At 40.7% G+C, this 17,293-nt stretch overlaps 2 protein-coding genes across 2 annotated transcripts in view; both read right to left on the bottom strand.

Annotated features, from left to right (window-relative positions):
• Positions 1–17,293, bottom strand: part of LOC140240443 (E3 ubiquitin-protein ligase PDZRN3-like) — a 203,042-nt gene that overhangs the window by 54,539 nt on the left and 131,210 nt on the right. The gene's annotated exons all lie outside the window — the stretch shown is intronic.
• Positions 6,517–7,482, bottom strand: LOC140240452 (uncharacterized). The gene has a single exon (XM_072320226.1). The coding sequence runs from the start codon at positions 7,480–7,482 to the stop codon at positions 6,517–6,519; it is 966 nt and encodes a 321-aa protein (XP_072176327.1).

Below are 17,293 nucleotides of genomic sequence, written 5' to 3'. Positions count from 1 at the left end.
CCATGAATTTCACTCACTTCCCTCGCATGAATTCACTATTGATTGCTTGCAAAACGGAAACGTCATCTCTCTCCCTGTTGTGCCTCAGGTCTGGGCCATTCCTTCTTTTTTTTTTGCCGGCATCGCGAAGTTGCAAAATTTCCATCCCCTGAAAATGCATGATCCCTGGGTGGCTGCCTTAACCATTTCTTCCCTGAGGCAAGTGGCTTGTAAGGCACATTTTACTGCCGCCAGCCCCGCAGAATACAGAAGGTTAATCTATCCTCGCTGCATAATTTGCAAGAATAAATGTCAGACGACAAGAAGAAGGCACAAAAACATGCATAAAGAGGGCTTCACAAAGTTTGCATGAAATACTTGTGCTTGCACACTGAACAAAGGCAATATCCAGGACAGTGGTACCTACAATGTACTCACACAGAGAACCTCAGGTAGACTTTAAAAAGTGGTTGGATACCACGAGCCATGGCAAGACACTTCACAAGAGACAGTGAACCTTTCACATGTTTATCTCATTTTATGTTGACTCCTTGAGTGAACGTAACATAGACCTATTCCAAATGTATTTATACATGACAATCTCATTTGTACTGAATACCAGTAAAGTCACCTTCACTTGGGACATTTACATTGCAAAAAACAGGAATGGAAAAAATGGCAGGAAATAGACATGTGCGAGAAAAACAGAATGTTCCATTTTGGGGGTAAGCAGTATGCACTGTCTTTCCGTTTCGGCAGGCCGGCTGGAGATCTCTCGCACTGAGGGTGGATATTGTCATGGAACCAAAAGCTGCAATAGAACTGGTACGTCACGAAGCAAGCATTTAAACTGGCAAAAATGTAAAAATGAATAAAATCAAAATAAAATAAAACTGCAGTTTTAAAAAAAATTTCCACTTGTGTGGAGGGTTTTTCAACTCCAGTTTTTCGTCAGAAGATGTTAGCAAATGTGCAAAAAAAAACTCGCTGTAAGGAGGTTGTCAGGACTGACAGATTACCTATTTTTTAACTGAAAGTCTTTATATCCAAACACACATGATTATGCACAGATGAGGTATATATTCAACACATACAATAACCATATACTTCGATTTCACTCTACTTTATAGTTATTCATGATACCATTTCTTGCTACAAGTTTTTTTTTCCCCTAATCTATAGTAAGACACTATGAAATAAAGCTGTTCGTGCAGTTTTCTAGTGAAACAGATCCAAGACAATGCACAAACAAGAGTTATTGCATTGCAAGTAGTCTAATCTTGAGTTGTCCATATTGTCTTAATGTAGTGAGGGTTTTTTTGTACCATGCAGTTTTAGGCATGCAGTTAATGGTCATGCTTCTCAGACAAATGATAAAATGGTTTGCTAAGGATAGGATCTCATTCACAGGAATGATACATAAGATTTTGGTCCCCCCCCCCCCCCCAACCAAAAATGGGATTTTGAGCAAAAAGCTATTGAAAACAAATGTGGGAAGACAATTGACATTGAGGCTTCCTGACTCACACTTGATAACTTTGGTCATTTCCTACCTAGCAATGACTGCAAATAAAATGTAAATTACGCTTGGCTTCAACATGACTGCAATATGAGTCAAGCAGCTGGGTGAGACTTAACTTGCAGAAGATACAGACCTCCCAACCTTTCTGACTAAAAAATAGGGATGATTTGGCTTAGGAAAAAAAGAAACAGGAAAGAGAGGGCAGTTCCCATAGGAGTGTGTGGTAAAATTATCAAGAAAAATTAGAAACTCCTAGTAAAACAAGAACTGAGAATGGTCCTCCCAGTTCACAATGAGTGGGACAATCTGTAGATGTCATCTAAATGGTTTTAAAGGATCAACACATTTCATGGAACAGAATGAATTTAAATGGTCTGTGACTTGGTATTTCAACAGAAATGGTGAATACTGATCTTTTCTCACTTGCCCTATATCTTACATGTCTCATCTCCTCATTAGACTGTCTAGCTACACATTGAACTACTTTATCTTATAGTACGGGTGAGTTGGATGCATGGGCAGGAAAGTACTACATGTTTTGTATTCTATATGATGTACGAGAAGTTGAAATCAAATTTGAAATAGGGAAAAGATTTCAAGATAATGAATACCATGCAGTGAGAGGGGGCTTTGAGATTGACTATAAGTTTGAAAATGGCCAGCACATACATGCCAAGAAAAAACAAATTAAGAAAATGAAATGAAGAAATGAAAATCATTGCTACATGATATATATATATATATATATATATATATATATATATATATATATATATATATATATATATATATATATATATATATATATGTGTGTGTGTGTGTGTATGTAAATTTATATATAAATATACACATATATGCTTGTAAGTTGTATATGTAAATAAATTCATATACTTCTATATTTAAAATCTCACAGAACATGACTACTTCATTTTCACTTGGAAATGACCTGTCATACTCGACAGGATGTAGGCCTACAGCGGCTTCAGTATGAAATCTTCTCATACTACGGACTTCACTTCACAATCCAGTCATTCACTCATATATGAAATGTAATCTCTTGAGCAAACATTCCTAATACCTTGGCACTCCACTACAATAACATTCATAGAGCTCCAATGATGTGATGACCACACAGGAACTCTCATGCACTCAAGCAGATGATCTAGCCATGTCAAAGCAAAAAAAAAAAAAAATATCCTGGTTAAACTATACGCATATTACCATCATTACGACGCAATTACGCCTATCAGACTGATTTGATTTAATGTTGGGGCTCGCTCTCTGCAGAGGGGTGTAAATTGTCTGATCATGTGTTACATCATGATATGGGTGAGGCTTTATATTCAACCTTAAATAATTCATTAGAAGGCGATCTGGTGTCTAAAACCAACAGCAGCCTCCTGACAGCAAGCTGGGCGTAAATTTACTCTAATGAGCATAATCGTGATAGTACGGGTCATTGAGAGATAATACTAACTCCACAAAGCATCTGATGTTTGCAGGAAGGCCTGGCTAGTGGTCTCTGTAAATTAGGTTTGAGTTATAAGCAGCGTTTAACTGCTATGATGTCACTAATTTAGGCAACTGCAATGGAAGATTAAACGAGAACTTACCGTTTGAAGTTTAATATTAATTTTATGAGTAATTGGAGGGTGAGATTACGTCATATATGAGAGATCCCGCTAGTGCGCGCGCCACTCAATATTAGAAGCAAGAATGTGACCACTGATGTAGGAAGATAACGAGAGATTAAGTTACCGTTTGAAATTGAGGGAGGGTGAGGTGGGACGTAATCTCACCCTCCAATTACTCATAAAATTAATATTAAACTTCAAACGGTAAGTTCTCGTTTAATCTTCCATTTTATATCGTAATTTCGTGAGAGATTACGTCATATATGAGATTTCGAAGCCAGTGGTTACATTCTCGAGGCAACCCCCCCGAAAAGGGGTAGGGAGCATACCTTACATAGAGGTTCCATTGCCATTCTCATTCAGGCTGAATGCTGCATAGATATTGTGTCTCCAAGAGTTCACAAGTTCAGGCAGTTCAAGACATGTCTGCTCAAATCTTAGGGCTTCACAGTCTATTTTTTGATAATTGTTTCTACAAAATTTTTCTCAGCAGGACAGGGCTTGTTGTAGTACTTGCGAAAGGTTCTTTCGTTGGCCCAACCGGCTTGCGCAAGTATCTTAGATACTGGGAAATTTCCTTTATTGGCTGCGGAGGTAGACGCTGCCCGAGTAGAATGCGCCTTGTAGATCCCTGCATCAATACCCGCAGCCTCCAAAACCTCCTTAATCCAGCGAGCGATTGTTTGAGAGGATACCCTGTGATACGGTTTCTTGTAGCTAACAAAAAGGTACCGCTCACTAGCTCTGATCCTGTGGGTCCTTCTGATGTATTCCTGCAAGTACCTGACCACACAAAGTCTCCTGTCTGGTGGGTATGCCTGGAGCTTGACACTGTGTGAGTAATTTCCAGGCTTGCTCTGTTTTAGGAGATCATGAAGGTGAAAGGTGGCTGCATTCTCTCTTAACACCATATCATCCAAGCTTAGGTAGTGTAATGATTGAATCCTTTGTGCTGAGATTAATGCAATAATCACACACAATTTAAGCGTCAATTTTTTCAGGTCCAATACGTGCGCTGGGGACCAAGAACGAAGAAAATTGAAAACAAGGTTAACGTCCCACGTTTCCATGTATCTAGGCTTGGGTGGGCGTAGCTGAAAAACTCCCTTCATAAACCTCTGGATAAAGGGATGGTTTCCAACTGTAAACATAGTATCTCGAAGTATCACAAATGAAGATAGAGCACTCCGTGCTAAGTTTATGACACTGTAACCTGCCCCTTTTTCGAAGAAAATGTCACTCAGGAATTCCAGGACAGCTTGAACATCTGAATACAAGTAGTTGCTGCATTTCTTGTCACAAAATGCTTTCCATTTGTTTATGTACACTGCATACTGTTTTTTAGTCCCTTTTCTCCAAGAAGAGGCCATTACAGCAATTATCCGTGCATTCAATCCCGCATCTCTGAAGGGGTTGCACAGAACCTGCAAGCAAGAAGATCAATCTGAGTGTGAAGTGGGTGAGGAGTGTTAGAAACTGGCAATGTTAGTAAGGATTCACTCCTATGAATAACAAGTGGTTCCTCATTCATCATCCTGTTTAGGAGAGGAAACCATGGCTGGCTTGGCCATTTTGGGACTACTAGTATCCCAGCTGCATTATCAGATTTGATTTTTTGAATGCACTTAGCAACTAAGCAGAAAGGAGGAAATGCATAAAAGTACCACTTTCCCCAATCGAGAGTAAAGGCATCAACAGCCTTGGCATGTGGGTCGGGCAGCCATGTGACATAGTTCTCTACCTGCTTGTTAAGTCTGGAGGCAAATAGGTCTATTTCTGGTGTCCCAAAACGTGAGGTTATTTCTTGGAAAACTGTGCGGTCAAGCATCCATTCTGTGCGGTCATTGAATTTTCTAGACATGCGGTCTGCCTCCACATTCAGCTTTCCTGGCAAGTGTGCTGCTGTGACCCAAATTTTATGAGTTTCGCACCACTGCCAAATCTCTCGGGCTGCCCGATCACAGTCAAGGGATTTAATGCCTCCCATGTTATTAATGTACGCAACAGCAGTACTGTTATCTAGCCGTAACAAGACATGAGTGTTTTGTGAATTAGAACAGAAGGACTTGAGTCCCATGCCAGCAGCCAGGGTCTCCAGATAATTAATCTTATTCTCCCTGGCTTTTTGCAGCTCGTCTTCATTCCATCTACCCCCTGTATGGGTGGTATGATCAGATGCCCCCCAGCCTTTGCCACTGGCATCCGTGCACAATTCGAGCATAGGTTTAGGGTGTCGTAAGGGTGAGAAAGCAGACTGCACATTGTCTATCCACCATTGCAGCTCTTCTTTTGCTTCCAAAGATAGGCTCATTTTTCTGTCAAAATGCCCCTTATTCATTTTGAGTGCTTTGATTTTGTCCCTTTCTAAAGCCCTGTAATAGAGCTGTCCATACTGGACTGCGGGAAATGATGCTACCATTTTCCCGATAATTCTAGCCACCTGCCTGACACTGGGGTTTGCTATTTGCATAAGTTCAGTGCACAAGGACTGTATTTCCTCTGATTTGTTATCAGGCAGTCGAATTGTCATGGTCTGAGTGTTGAGAATGAAACCAAGAAATTGTATTTCTTGAGTGGGGCATAGTACTGATTTATCTGGGTGCACCAAGAACCCAAGTTGTGCAAGGATGCTAGTGGTTTCCAAAACCGTTTGCAAAGTTTGATTCTCACTTTCTCCAATAATGAGGATATCGTCAAGGTATCCAATTACTACATGCCCTTGCTCTCTCAGTAATGTGAATGCAGGTTTCAGTAGTTTAGTGAACAACCTTGGCGCCGTGCTCAGGCCATTAGGCAGTACTTTGAATTGCCAAAGTTGATTTTTCCAGGAGAACTTTAAGAACTTCCTGTGTGCTGGGTGCACAGGTACTGTATAGTACGCGTCCCGAAGGTCGACTGAAGCTAAGAAACTATTTTCTGAAATGAGTTCAATAGCAGTATGGATATTTTCCATCTTAAAATGCTGGTACTGGAGATATTTGTTGAGATCAGACAGGTCTAGGATAACGCGTGTACCCCCATCTTTTTTAGGCCGTGTAAAAATATTAGACACGTATTCTCCAGTTTCCCTCTGGCACTGTTCAATTACTCCCTTGTCACGGAGTTTAGAAATTTCAAGATCAATATCAGCCTCTTCGGCTTTATCACATCGAAAAATGTAAGGGGGTTTAGTTCTAGATGGTGCACCCATCTCTTTACTGAATTCAAGCCTGTAACCACTTACAGCATTTAGCACATGTGGGTCTGAAGTAATTTTGCGCCACTTTGGGAAGTATTGCTTCAGTCGACCTCCTACCACAGGTTCTACATTATCATGATGACATAGCTTTGCATGATCACTAGAAAAGGATGTTATATTTACCTCGTCAGTTGAACTGGAGGTTATCGTGCTCTCTTCATCCCTGAGCCTTGCTTGCTGCCGCAGTGCGGTTGGTGCTGGCTGGGATGTGTGAAGGTGTGGGGAGCTGGCGGCTTCCCCCTCCCCTTGGGGCGCTGGCCCAAAAAAGCATGGCTGGTAGCTCCAGTCCACGGTCCTTTTGCACCTGTAGGCCTAGTCACATCACTTGTGCTTGCACGAGATGTAGTCCAGCCCGCGTCGCGGTACTGTTGGGGCAAATTCGAGCTTCCTGATGTAATCTTGCTCCTGCCCTTGCCATATGCACTCCTGCCGTAGTCATATGGGCTGAAACGCTGCTTTTTGTACTGTCTGCTATGCTCACTCCTGAGGACACCCTCAGTTGCTTTTTGTTCATCTCTAATGTCTTTCATTTGCTTTCCCAGGTCGTCACCGAAAAGGAATTTGGAGACCGGTGTAGAGGGCTTGCAGAGATGTTGGAATTGATAACCAATGTCTGGTTTCATGAATTCCTTACGTAAGGAATTTAGCTCAAAGTTCGCACTGCACAGAAGTGCTAGTGCATCTTGCTGCTGTTCAGTAATATTCTGTGCCGACACTGTATGTATGTAGGCATTGATGCCTCTCGTGAGATTCTTTTGGAGTCTCTGAAATTTGAGGTCTCGTGTCTTTGAAAAGGCAGGGAGCCCATTCCAGATTCTTTGGTTGACTTTCGGCACATCCACCAGCTCACAGTTGCTGGGAATGGGGTATTTAGTGATCGTATCATCTACCACTTTGGGCTCAAGCTGGTGGGTCAGAAGGTAGGCTGTAGACTTAGCAATTTCTGGGTCAATGGGGGGACCAACTTCCTCAGCCACAGCAAATTTGGCTGCAATGTTTGGAACTTTTTCCACTACAGGAGGGGGAACTTCGCCTTCTTCAATATCAAATTTGTCATCCTGACAACGATCCCCTTGACCTGGTTGGATAATCACTGAGTTTTCATCCATATCTCGGCCCAAAAATGGTGCCGCATATTCATCATCATAATGGCAGTCAGTATCTGCCGAGTCTGAAGGGGAGTATTCAGAACGAGTCCTGATACTCTTTCCATTGCCACCGCCTTCACGGGCTGGTGTCTGCTTTGCCGACTGTGCCTCCACAAATTGAACAACCACAGCTAACTGGCCTTCAAGCTTGCCGAGTCTATCTTCCAAAGTTGAAACTTTAGAAGCCAGTTTGGCAGGTGGTTTCACTGTTTTGTTTGCACCGGTACTACCACTAGGGTTAGCACTGCTTGTAGTTGCAGTAGTACTATTACTAGTACCTACCTTGCCGGCTCTAGTAGGCGTTTTACCTTTGGCTGTCGCAGTTTTCTGCTTGCACTCTTGTGCGTGTTGGTCTCCGCGACCCCCGCCGGTGGCTGCCGGGGACGCAACTGCTGTCAGCAGCGGTGGTGCGGCTGCGCCGCCCACGTTTGGAACGTTGGTTGAAGACATAAATACCGTTGTTGTTCGGCTGAAGAATGATCGTTAAAACCATAAAAAACCTGGCAAAACCTTCCGTTGAGGTAACTTTAGCTATTATGTCAATCCAACTCGAACGAATCTTGAATTTTCAAGTGCAATTCCGGCGAATTTTCCGATGCACAGAAATTCGCGTGTAAGCAAGATGGCGGCGACTAACGAATTGAGTGGCGCGCGCACTAGCGGGATCTCTCATATATGACGTAATCTCTCACGAAATTACGATATAAAATGGCGCTCTTTGAAATCTGATTTTCTAAAATTGATGCACTTAACAGAGTTGATCATATGAATAACCATAATCACGATCAACCATTTCTTCCCTTGTGAACTGGTCATAAATATTTATCGACTTATTTAGATCTAGATGCATTTGATCTGATTAAACAAAAACAAAAAATCTCTCACAATTTCATTTTTTTTCAGCAAGCCATTTCTGACTGAATCAAAATGTGCCAGCAGGTTTCCGACTTCAAAAATTTTGCTTCATCTCATTCATCAAGCGCAGCGAACGTGTGGGTCATTTGGCATTCCTCTTATCCCCCTCATGATCCCCTATAATGCAGAGAGCTAAACACTTTCTTTCCCCTGCTCAATGAATCAGATATGATGTGGCCCAACAGAATACGACAACCACTTCTATGGCATCCTAAATGAGTTGACATCTTGCCATCAAACTGTGATATCTCAAGAAGCTACAAATAAACAATGTATGCAGGATATCTTGAATTCAACATTCTGCCATGAAAATCTTAGTTCAGGCAATGAAACTGTACTTGAACAGAATGAAAACCCTTTAAACAGCACATAAAAGAAAACCCTTTTTACGAAAACATAACCATTGAATCATCTTGCAATTTTGCATTCACAGCCTCACTCGTTACTTCGCTCCAGAAAATATTGTTGCATCCACACCAGGGACATTCATCTGAACATCATATTTCTCTCAAACTTGCTATCTCTCTCTCTCTCTCTTTTTAAACCCCCCTCTTACCGATTTCTTCCCTCCTATTTTAGCTCGCCGACCTCATCTCTCCCTCTCAATCGACTCGCCAAAAAACCCTAATTGTCGGCTTGTTATCCTGGTTAGTCATTGCGCTACTGTTGCTGCTTCTGCTTAGCATGTCTTCTAGGTCCCAGGCTCTCTGCCGATAGGAGCCAGAATATTCCCCCAGCAGGGAGCCCGTCTTTCCTTTACCGCACGAAGACCGAGACAAACTATGTGCAGGTTTATCAGAGGTGACGTAAAAAGTGACGGCTTCTCTTCTTTTCCAGACCGGTAATTAGTCAACCCTAGTGCCTTTGATACAGTAAAGGCTGCCCTACTGCAGATGGTTACTGTTAAAGTTAAGAAGTGCCATGCAAGAATAGAAGGAATTCCTCTCTGTATCTTCAAAGAGACATAAGGATGTATTTCCTGGAAAAATCTTGGAACATAACTAAAATGGATATGTGTCATTTGAAATAACTGTGAAAATGGGTGACACTTACATTCCAAATATGTGTTCTAAATGCAGGCACAGTGGTAGCCCAGCTACACTGAAGAATGTTACAGCCTAAAAGAGATCATACATACCTTGATTTTTGTCTGATTCATCAGTTAGTACATAAAAAAGTATTTATATCACACTTATTTGGCTACATCTGAAAAAATGTTGGCTCCACATGCACATGACACACAAGATACTAGTACAGGCCTTATACATTAGTTGGAAAATTGGCTATTCTTAGCCACGCAGACAAATTCTTAGGTTAATGTTTTCACTTGTGGTCCATGGTGCAGTAGCTGATTTACATGAACAATATCAATGGAGCATAAATGATAGAAATGCACATCTCAATAAATCTAAAAAAAAGGAAAAGCACTTAAAGCAATTCACATATCAGTATGCGTACCCTCACATGTTTTGTATATGATTACAAGGATGGAAAAACAACAAAACAACTGAACAAAATATATATATATATACATATTTTTTTTTTTGGGGGGGGGGGGAGGCAAAAATGAAAGAGGAAAGGCAAAGTGGGTAAAGGAATGTAAACCCTTTTTAAAGATTGCAAGATATTGGAAGGTATAGAGAAAAGACAAGAGAGGGTAAAGGAAATGGTAATGAATATGGAGCCAAATGGATTATTTGGCCAGGATGAATTGGATGGCGGTAAGAGTACAGGGGCTGTCTTCATTGGGATGATGAGGATGATCAATTGTTTCAGGGTTGATAGCGATCTAGATCTCAAACATCAAAACGAACCTCCCTGAAAGTCTCTTCTTCGTCTTTCCCATTTCCCCCTCAATTCCCGAACAGGTCAGATACCAAGGCATTCACTCTTCTGACCTTATTGGCAAACAACAAAACAAAAACAAAAACAAACACAAAAAAGGAGAGTTTGAATTTAAGGAGCTATATAATTGAACTCTACATTTTCTTTTGGAGCCAATTCCTCAGTTACACCTGTGTCCCCCCCCCCCCCCAATCTTTAAGCTGTATTCTTTTCATATCACATCTACTTTCATTTAAAGGGATGGGATAGTTTTGGTTGAGATGGGAATTCAGGTTTTAAATTTTTTGTGTTAGATAACTAGAAACTACTTATATGAGATATTAAAGAGTATACGATTAACTGTGAGACAACTACAAACAAAATACACTAGTCACAGTTATAGTGCATTTAAACAACAACAACAGCATAATAACAGATATGATCATTTTCTGCAATGTGAAGAATATGTGTGGGCACACAACAATAATCTGCTGCTGCTAATTGCCTGTCCTCTATGAAAAATGGATCCTGAATTTTTTTTCCCACTATACCTTAAAAATATATGTATGTTGTATTTCTTTCTACCTCACCTCTCTCTTTCCCTTGTCTCTGTCTTCTTAACCATATTCCACACTTTGCCCTTACTGGAATATCTTGACACATTCTTCAAAGAGAAATTTTTTCTCAGAAGTGCCGCCATACTGCTGTGCCAATGTGTCATCCCTGTAGGGGTGGGGGATATGACGGCGGGTAGATGATCAGAGAACAGCAGCTTGTGCAGCGCTGTGGTGACAATACCATCTCATCGCTGTATCAAAGGATGGGGGGGGGGGGATGAGGGGTTGGACGTGAATTGTCTGCACCCATCGAGGTGGCAAATTTTCATGATAATTGCACAGACATCAAACTTAACAGCTTCTACCTTTACCATTTTACTCATTCAGTCTCACATAAACACCTTGATATATTCTTCCCTTCTTTTTTCTACATAATTGTATATTTTAAAAATTCTTTAGAGATCCTTACTTGTCGAGATTCCAGTCAAATTTACAAGGGGTTAATAAGTAAGCTGTTTTAGTTGACCAACTTAAAGGGGAATTCCAGACAAGTCAAATGTTTATATGAAAAAGAAAGAATAAATTGCACAAGTACAACAATGAAAATTTGATCAAAATTGGATAAAAATTAGCCCTGGAAGTTATGAAATCATGAAGTTTCATCTCTTTTCACAAATACAATTCGTGAAGAGTCAATATGAATATGCAAATAGTGAGTTGATTATATCATCCCTCACAATTTGCCATAGTTTACACATTAGATTTTTGAAATTTCCAGTTTTGTGCTCAAAGACATTATGCCACAGTATGATATACTAATCTATCTGACTGATCATTATTTCGAAGTTATTCAGCCAAGAATAACATGTTTTATACTTTCATAGCAGAAAAGTTGAATCTTCTTTAATCTGTTGTGCACGATAAATGTAAAATTGTGAGGTGATGACATCATCAGCTCACTAATTTACATATTCATATCGACTGTTTTGCAAAAATTAGCAAATGTCATAAATTCCATGCTTTTTGTCCCCTTTTGATCAGATTTTCACTGCTGTGCCTGTAACATTTTACTCTTTCTTTTAAGACCAACTTGTAACTGGCTTGATGTTCCCCTTTAATGCCGATTTAACTGGAAACCATCAGCAAACATTTTTTTACTGTGACAATGCAATATATTTCTATGCTTTGCCTTTGTTTAAATTTTCATCGGTTGTGTGTGATTATACTCTGGTTACTGTATGGCACTCCCCCTGGGATTTCTATTCTCCCTCTCTCTCTTTCCTCCACATCACACTGTTAACTTGGCACCTCACTGCAGCTGTGGAGAAGTAATCAAATTCGGAGTGTCACCGGGCAGGCACACAATTGCATTATTTGTCAACACTTGTTTTCTGTCTTCAGCAAAGGGAATGGAAAGAGTCTGTTGTGTCTCACACTGCAGTACTTCAAGACTGTGCATTCCCTCTCCTCTTAAAACTCTCTTCAAAAATGTGTTGCGGAAAGTGGATAAATTTGTAGGCACAGCATCCTTCAGCACGTTGCACTCTCACAGGTCAGAGAAGAAGAAGTGTGGAAGTTGTTTTGTAAATGTCAATACAAAGCAGAAGATTCCAAAGTGAATTTAGGATGTTGTTCATCCATCTTGCACTTTGTCTTTGGAACATTCCTTGTCTGTGATGGTCTTTTCAAGCTCTGAAGAATGTCCTCCAATAAATTTTCTAAAAAATGCTGCAATTGAAGAAGGAAGTGATGGCTGCAATCAGAAAAATGCAACAATGAAAGTACAGTTGCCCCCTTACCTCCCCCTCCTTCCTTCTTTCTGCATAGTTCAACCTCAGTACATTCCATACACAAACTCTTTTTTGTGTGTGTTACTAGTTGTTCTTGCTTTTGACCTGATGGTATCTCCTAGCCACTGTCCTGATGGCAAGACATATTGTTACTGGAAAAGTACTTTGCCAAGATCAGTACTTGCATTGTTGTATAAATCCAGAAGGAACTTGATGGGCTAACTGCAAAAACTGGGCTGAATTAACAGATGCTCTACTGGGGTTGTGGAACTGAACTTCTTTTGCCTCCTTTTGCCTCTATTCACTCTGGCCAGTCCTGATTTGAGGGTAAAGAAATACAAGCAACTCATCCATAGATTTCATGAATATAGAGCAACATAAATACATGATATCTGTGCATATTATTATACTTCCTAATCCAGTATTCAGTGGTTTTCTTTGCAGTAAATAATAACTCAGTTAATGATAGTGCTTTGTTGAGTAACTGCAGCACAATAATTTTTGATTGTGTGTTTTGTCCGAGTGTACAAATCAGGAACTAAATATGCACTACCACACACACACACGTCCATGGCTCAATGTACAAATACAAACTTTGAAATTCCCTCATCTAGTTCTAACAAGACCCAGCCAAGACTAACACAGACCCTGCTCATTAATATAAAAACAAAATCAAAACCAGCAGATCGCTGGTCCACGTTGGTCTGGCTGGTGGGTGATCTTACTATGATGGACACTTGACATACATGATGCTCGTATGGAAGATGACACACACGCTCGTATGGAAGATGGGTCTCCCTTCTCATGACTGTTTTACCATCCTTCCAAATCTCATTCCCAGTTTGGATGCACAGCAGCAAGAACAAAGTGCATTGACATGGTGTCTCCTGAATTGTGACCCCCCCCCCCCCCCACACACACACACACACACACATCTCTGGTTTTTCCTCTTTCCTCTTTAGCTACATAATTTGAGGCAGCATTTATTTCTTGACAACTTGATGTGGGATTAAGTGGCCTATTTAGCGTCAGCCACTCTTCCAATTTGGAGGACTCTCACAGACACAGACACCCCCTTGGAGTGAGCATCGCCATGGTAATGGCCCCACGGAAGAAGGAGCTCCCTGATTGGCAGACAGAAATCAAATTTGGTTGAATGACAAAAACAGTGACCAGATACCATGACCCACGCTTTAGGAGAGGACGGAGGTGGGGGGGGGGGGGGTGGGGAGGCTTACAAATATAGCTAGGACTATAAATCAACCCCCCAACTACAGACAGACAGACAGACAGACAGATAATCCTTGTCATCAGTCCATCATCAGTTTCAAGGCAGCATCCCCCTCCAACAGCATGCAGCAAACGTCATGACAATTAATTATGTTTAACCTTGGGGTGTCACTGATAAGCCCATCTTCATATCTGAGACAATACCACTTGTTCTGCTTTGTAGCCAAGCTGGATTGAAGCCCTGCTCTCCGCTGCTGCATGTCTGCTATCCATCCTCATTACATCCACCACTGCCCGGCTTCTCCATGGCTCTCCGCACGTTCATATGCTTCACGCTTCATTTACTGCTTGCACCCAATTTCGTGTCCCTCAGTTTCTTGCAAAATGAAACATTTCCACTGGAGCTACACTTTCGGATATTCTGTCCAAATCATGATTTTTGTCTTTTTTATGGGTCATTGCTTCAGTGGCTCATTTTCAATTGCATCTGGACTTAATCTATTACAGAATTACAAACAACAATCTTGAATAAATTTTTCTTGATACAACTTGTTAGTCTATGCCTATGGGATAACTCTTGAAGCAATATGTGATACACAACAAATGTCATCATAGCACATTTATGTTCCTTTTATCAGTACAATACTATTGAACATCAATCATCCTGTGGCTACATCTACCAGACAGAGACGATTCTACCTACAATTATTTATCCCATCAACTCTTCATCATCTCTAGATAGATAGTGCAAGTTACATCTAATCGTCTGCAAGGGGAATTTTCATGTTGCAATAACAGAATGCATTATATCTTATGTATGGGATAATTGTTTTTCAATCTAGCCCTCTCCACAATATTCCCTATTACTCTCTCTTTATCTACTTCTGTTTCTTTCTTTTTTTTTCTCTATCTCTCATTCTGTCTACCGCTCCCTCTCTCTCTAGTAGATCTATTTCTCTTTTTTTTTCCTCTCTCAATATGTTTCTACCTCTTCCTCTCTCACTCCTCACAAGCATGCATCTTCTCACATGTTGTGCAATTGCTTCCCAAGTGTACATCAAGACTCCATTAACCCCTTCCATGTAAGCCTCCGCGTCCCCCTGATTACGTATGACATTTGGGGGCAATGCCGTGGGAGCCAGTCTGAGCTACTCAAGTCCTAGCAGCAGACCTGGCGCAGTCTCTTTATGGCTCCCCTCATCCTAACAAAGATGAGCTTTTGATGATCACGTTTGCTCTTGTTTTACACACAGAGACACACGCTTGGCACTGCAAAGGAGAAAGTGCATTCACCGGATTGTGGGGTGCTCGATATGCATGCATTGTTCTGCATCACCCGGGAAGGAAAACTGTAGTGGTGGTGGGGTGGGGATGGGGATGGGGGGTTGAGGAAGGTAAGGGCTGAACGACCATCTATCATCATAAAGAAACTGTAGCTTATTTTAGCAGATTAAAATATGAGTCATAATTGCCATTAAAAAGGCATCACGCTACAGGCAACACTCAAACAATGGCCACTCAGCCTTTTTCATCAAGGAATCCATTTCGGGCAGGAAGAAAATGTTCATTTCCTGTCGCATACTGATAATATCACAGTCTGTATGCACTCACTCTGGAAAATAACCCTTTCTCATCAGTGAATCTCATGAATATTGAGTGGTCGCTCTGATCATCACAATAATACCCCTCACTTTAGGCTGCAGATACACTGGAATTTCATTTCAAATAAAAATAATGATGATTCATAAATGTACAATCTCTTCCCTTATCCACTTCAATATAATATCGCCAATTGTTCTAAAGGATTATATTTGGGGTGCAGGCTTACGTAGAAGAAAATTTCCTCCATTTCTTTTCAACCCATGATGGTACCAAGATTCCAGTCAGACAGATAGACAGACATATGGACACAAACATGTGCGCGCACACATGTACACACAAACATGAATATGATACAGGAATAAAGAAACATAAATTGAGTCTTTTCCTCAGGGACATCACAGAACTGAATTATGGACTGACATGTGTTTCTCATTGTCAAGACAGGAAGTGGAGCTAATTAACAATGAGATGGTTTTCACAATCACAATAGCTGTCCAAACTCAAAAGCAGGTGAATATATCTCTTGGCTGGCATGTTTTTATTTAGATATAGATTACCACAAATATATGGCTCAGAAAACAAATTGTACCTCTGGGCATTCATCAAAAGACATTTTTTTAATGTTTTGCTAGCAAGTATTGTGTGTAAAGAGTTGTAGCAGGAATTGCTATATACAAATGGATGGGAAAAAAAAATGTATTATCCTAAAATAAAATGTAAAAGGACCACAGGAAGCTTCTCACATGTGTCATTCACTCTGTTAGTTTTGCCGATGAGTGAACGGTAGTGAATAAAATACATTTTTGCATCACAATCCAAAAACCTGACAATTCTTATGTGTGAATGTGACTACCGTCCAGCAATAGATTCAATGCTACGCAACTGTGGACTATTCCTTCTTAGAAGCAGTTTCAATGATCAGTTGAAGGATTTTTGGTACCCAGATCTACACTAAGTCTCATATTCATCTAATTTTCTCCCTCTAGCAAGACAAATTTTATGAAAAGTATTTTGTATGAATATCTGATGAAAATGTATCCCAATTATATGAAGTCTTCTCACATTTAAGAGATTAAAAGAAAACAGACACTATAAATCTGCTGGTGAAATTTAGCTCTATTTCAGCAATCTTCCCTTTAATCCAAGTCTCAATTTTCATGATAGTTGTTGTACATGAATACATCTTACATCTTGTTCTTTGCCTCCTGGCCCTGCTCCACTTCACATCTACTCGACCACAAAAATGATATATTACAAACAAAACAAATATTAATTTCTGTCATAACCTGTTACTTTCATGATCAAAACCAATATTAAAAATTCATTACTTCAAAACAATGTTACTTTAGATCTCTTTCAAACATGCTAATTTATCTTTCTGACTCATCTACCCAACTTTAATGACATGCACAAATTACAGCTCACGAGAGCCAGGTTCAGAACTACATAGAACAGTCACTAGTGGCTATACACTGACCAAACTTGTAACCATCCCACATATGAATTCAAACGCGGATGGTGGGAACGAGCAGAAAATCAATATTGAACTTCTCGCCTTCTAAATGGACCTGCCTATCTCTGGCTGGCAGGGAGGCCAATTAAGGAGAACAAAGGGAGGATCTCCATCCAATTTGTGGCCGGACCAATCATGGCCAGGCGCCACCACTGGTACCCACTAGACACCAGGCCGACGCCCACCACAAACCAGGGGCGCAAAGAATCTTACCTCCCATTGCTTGACTGGTATCCGATCGGTGATGCAACCTTTGTGCTAATTAGCTCTCATTTCATAAACACTATGCAAAGACCCGACTCATTAAGGAGATTACTTGATGACATGGTGACAGTGGGCTG

The sequence above is a fragment of the Diadema setosum genome, chromosome 2 (genome assembly GCF_964275005.1).
Source record: "Diadema setosum chromosome 2, eeDiaSeto1, whole genome shotgun sequence".
Lineage (NCBI taxonomy): Eukaryota > Metazoa > Echinodermata > Echinoidea > Diadematoida > Diadematidae > Diadema > Diadema setosum.
Note: the sequence above shows the minus strand (reverse complement) of the source record. Positions and strands in the feature narration are given on the sequence as shown.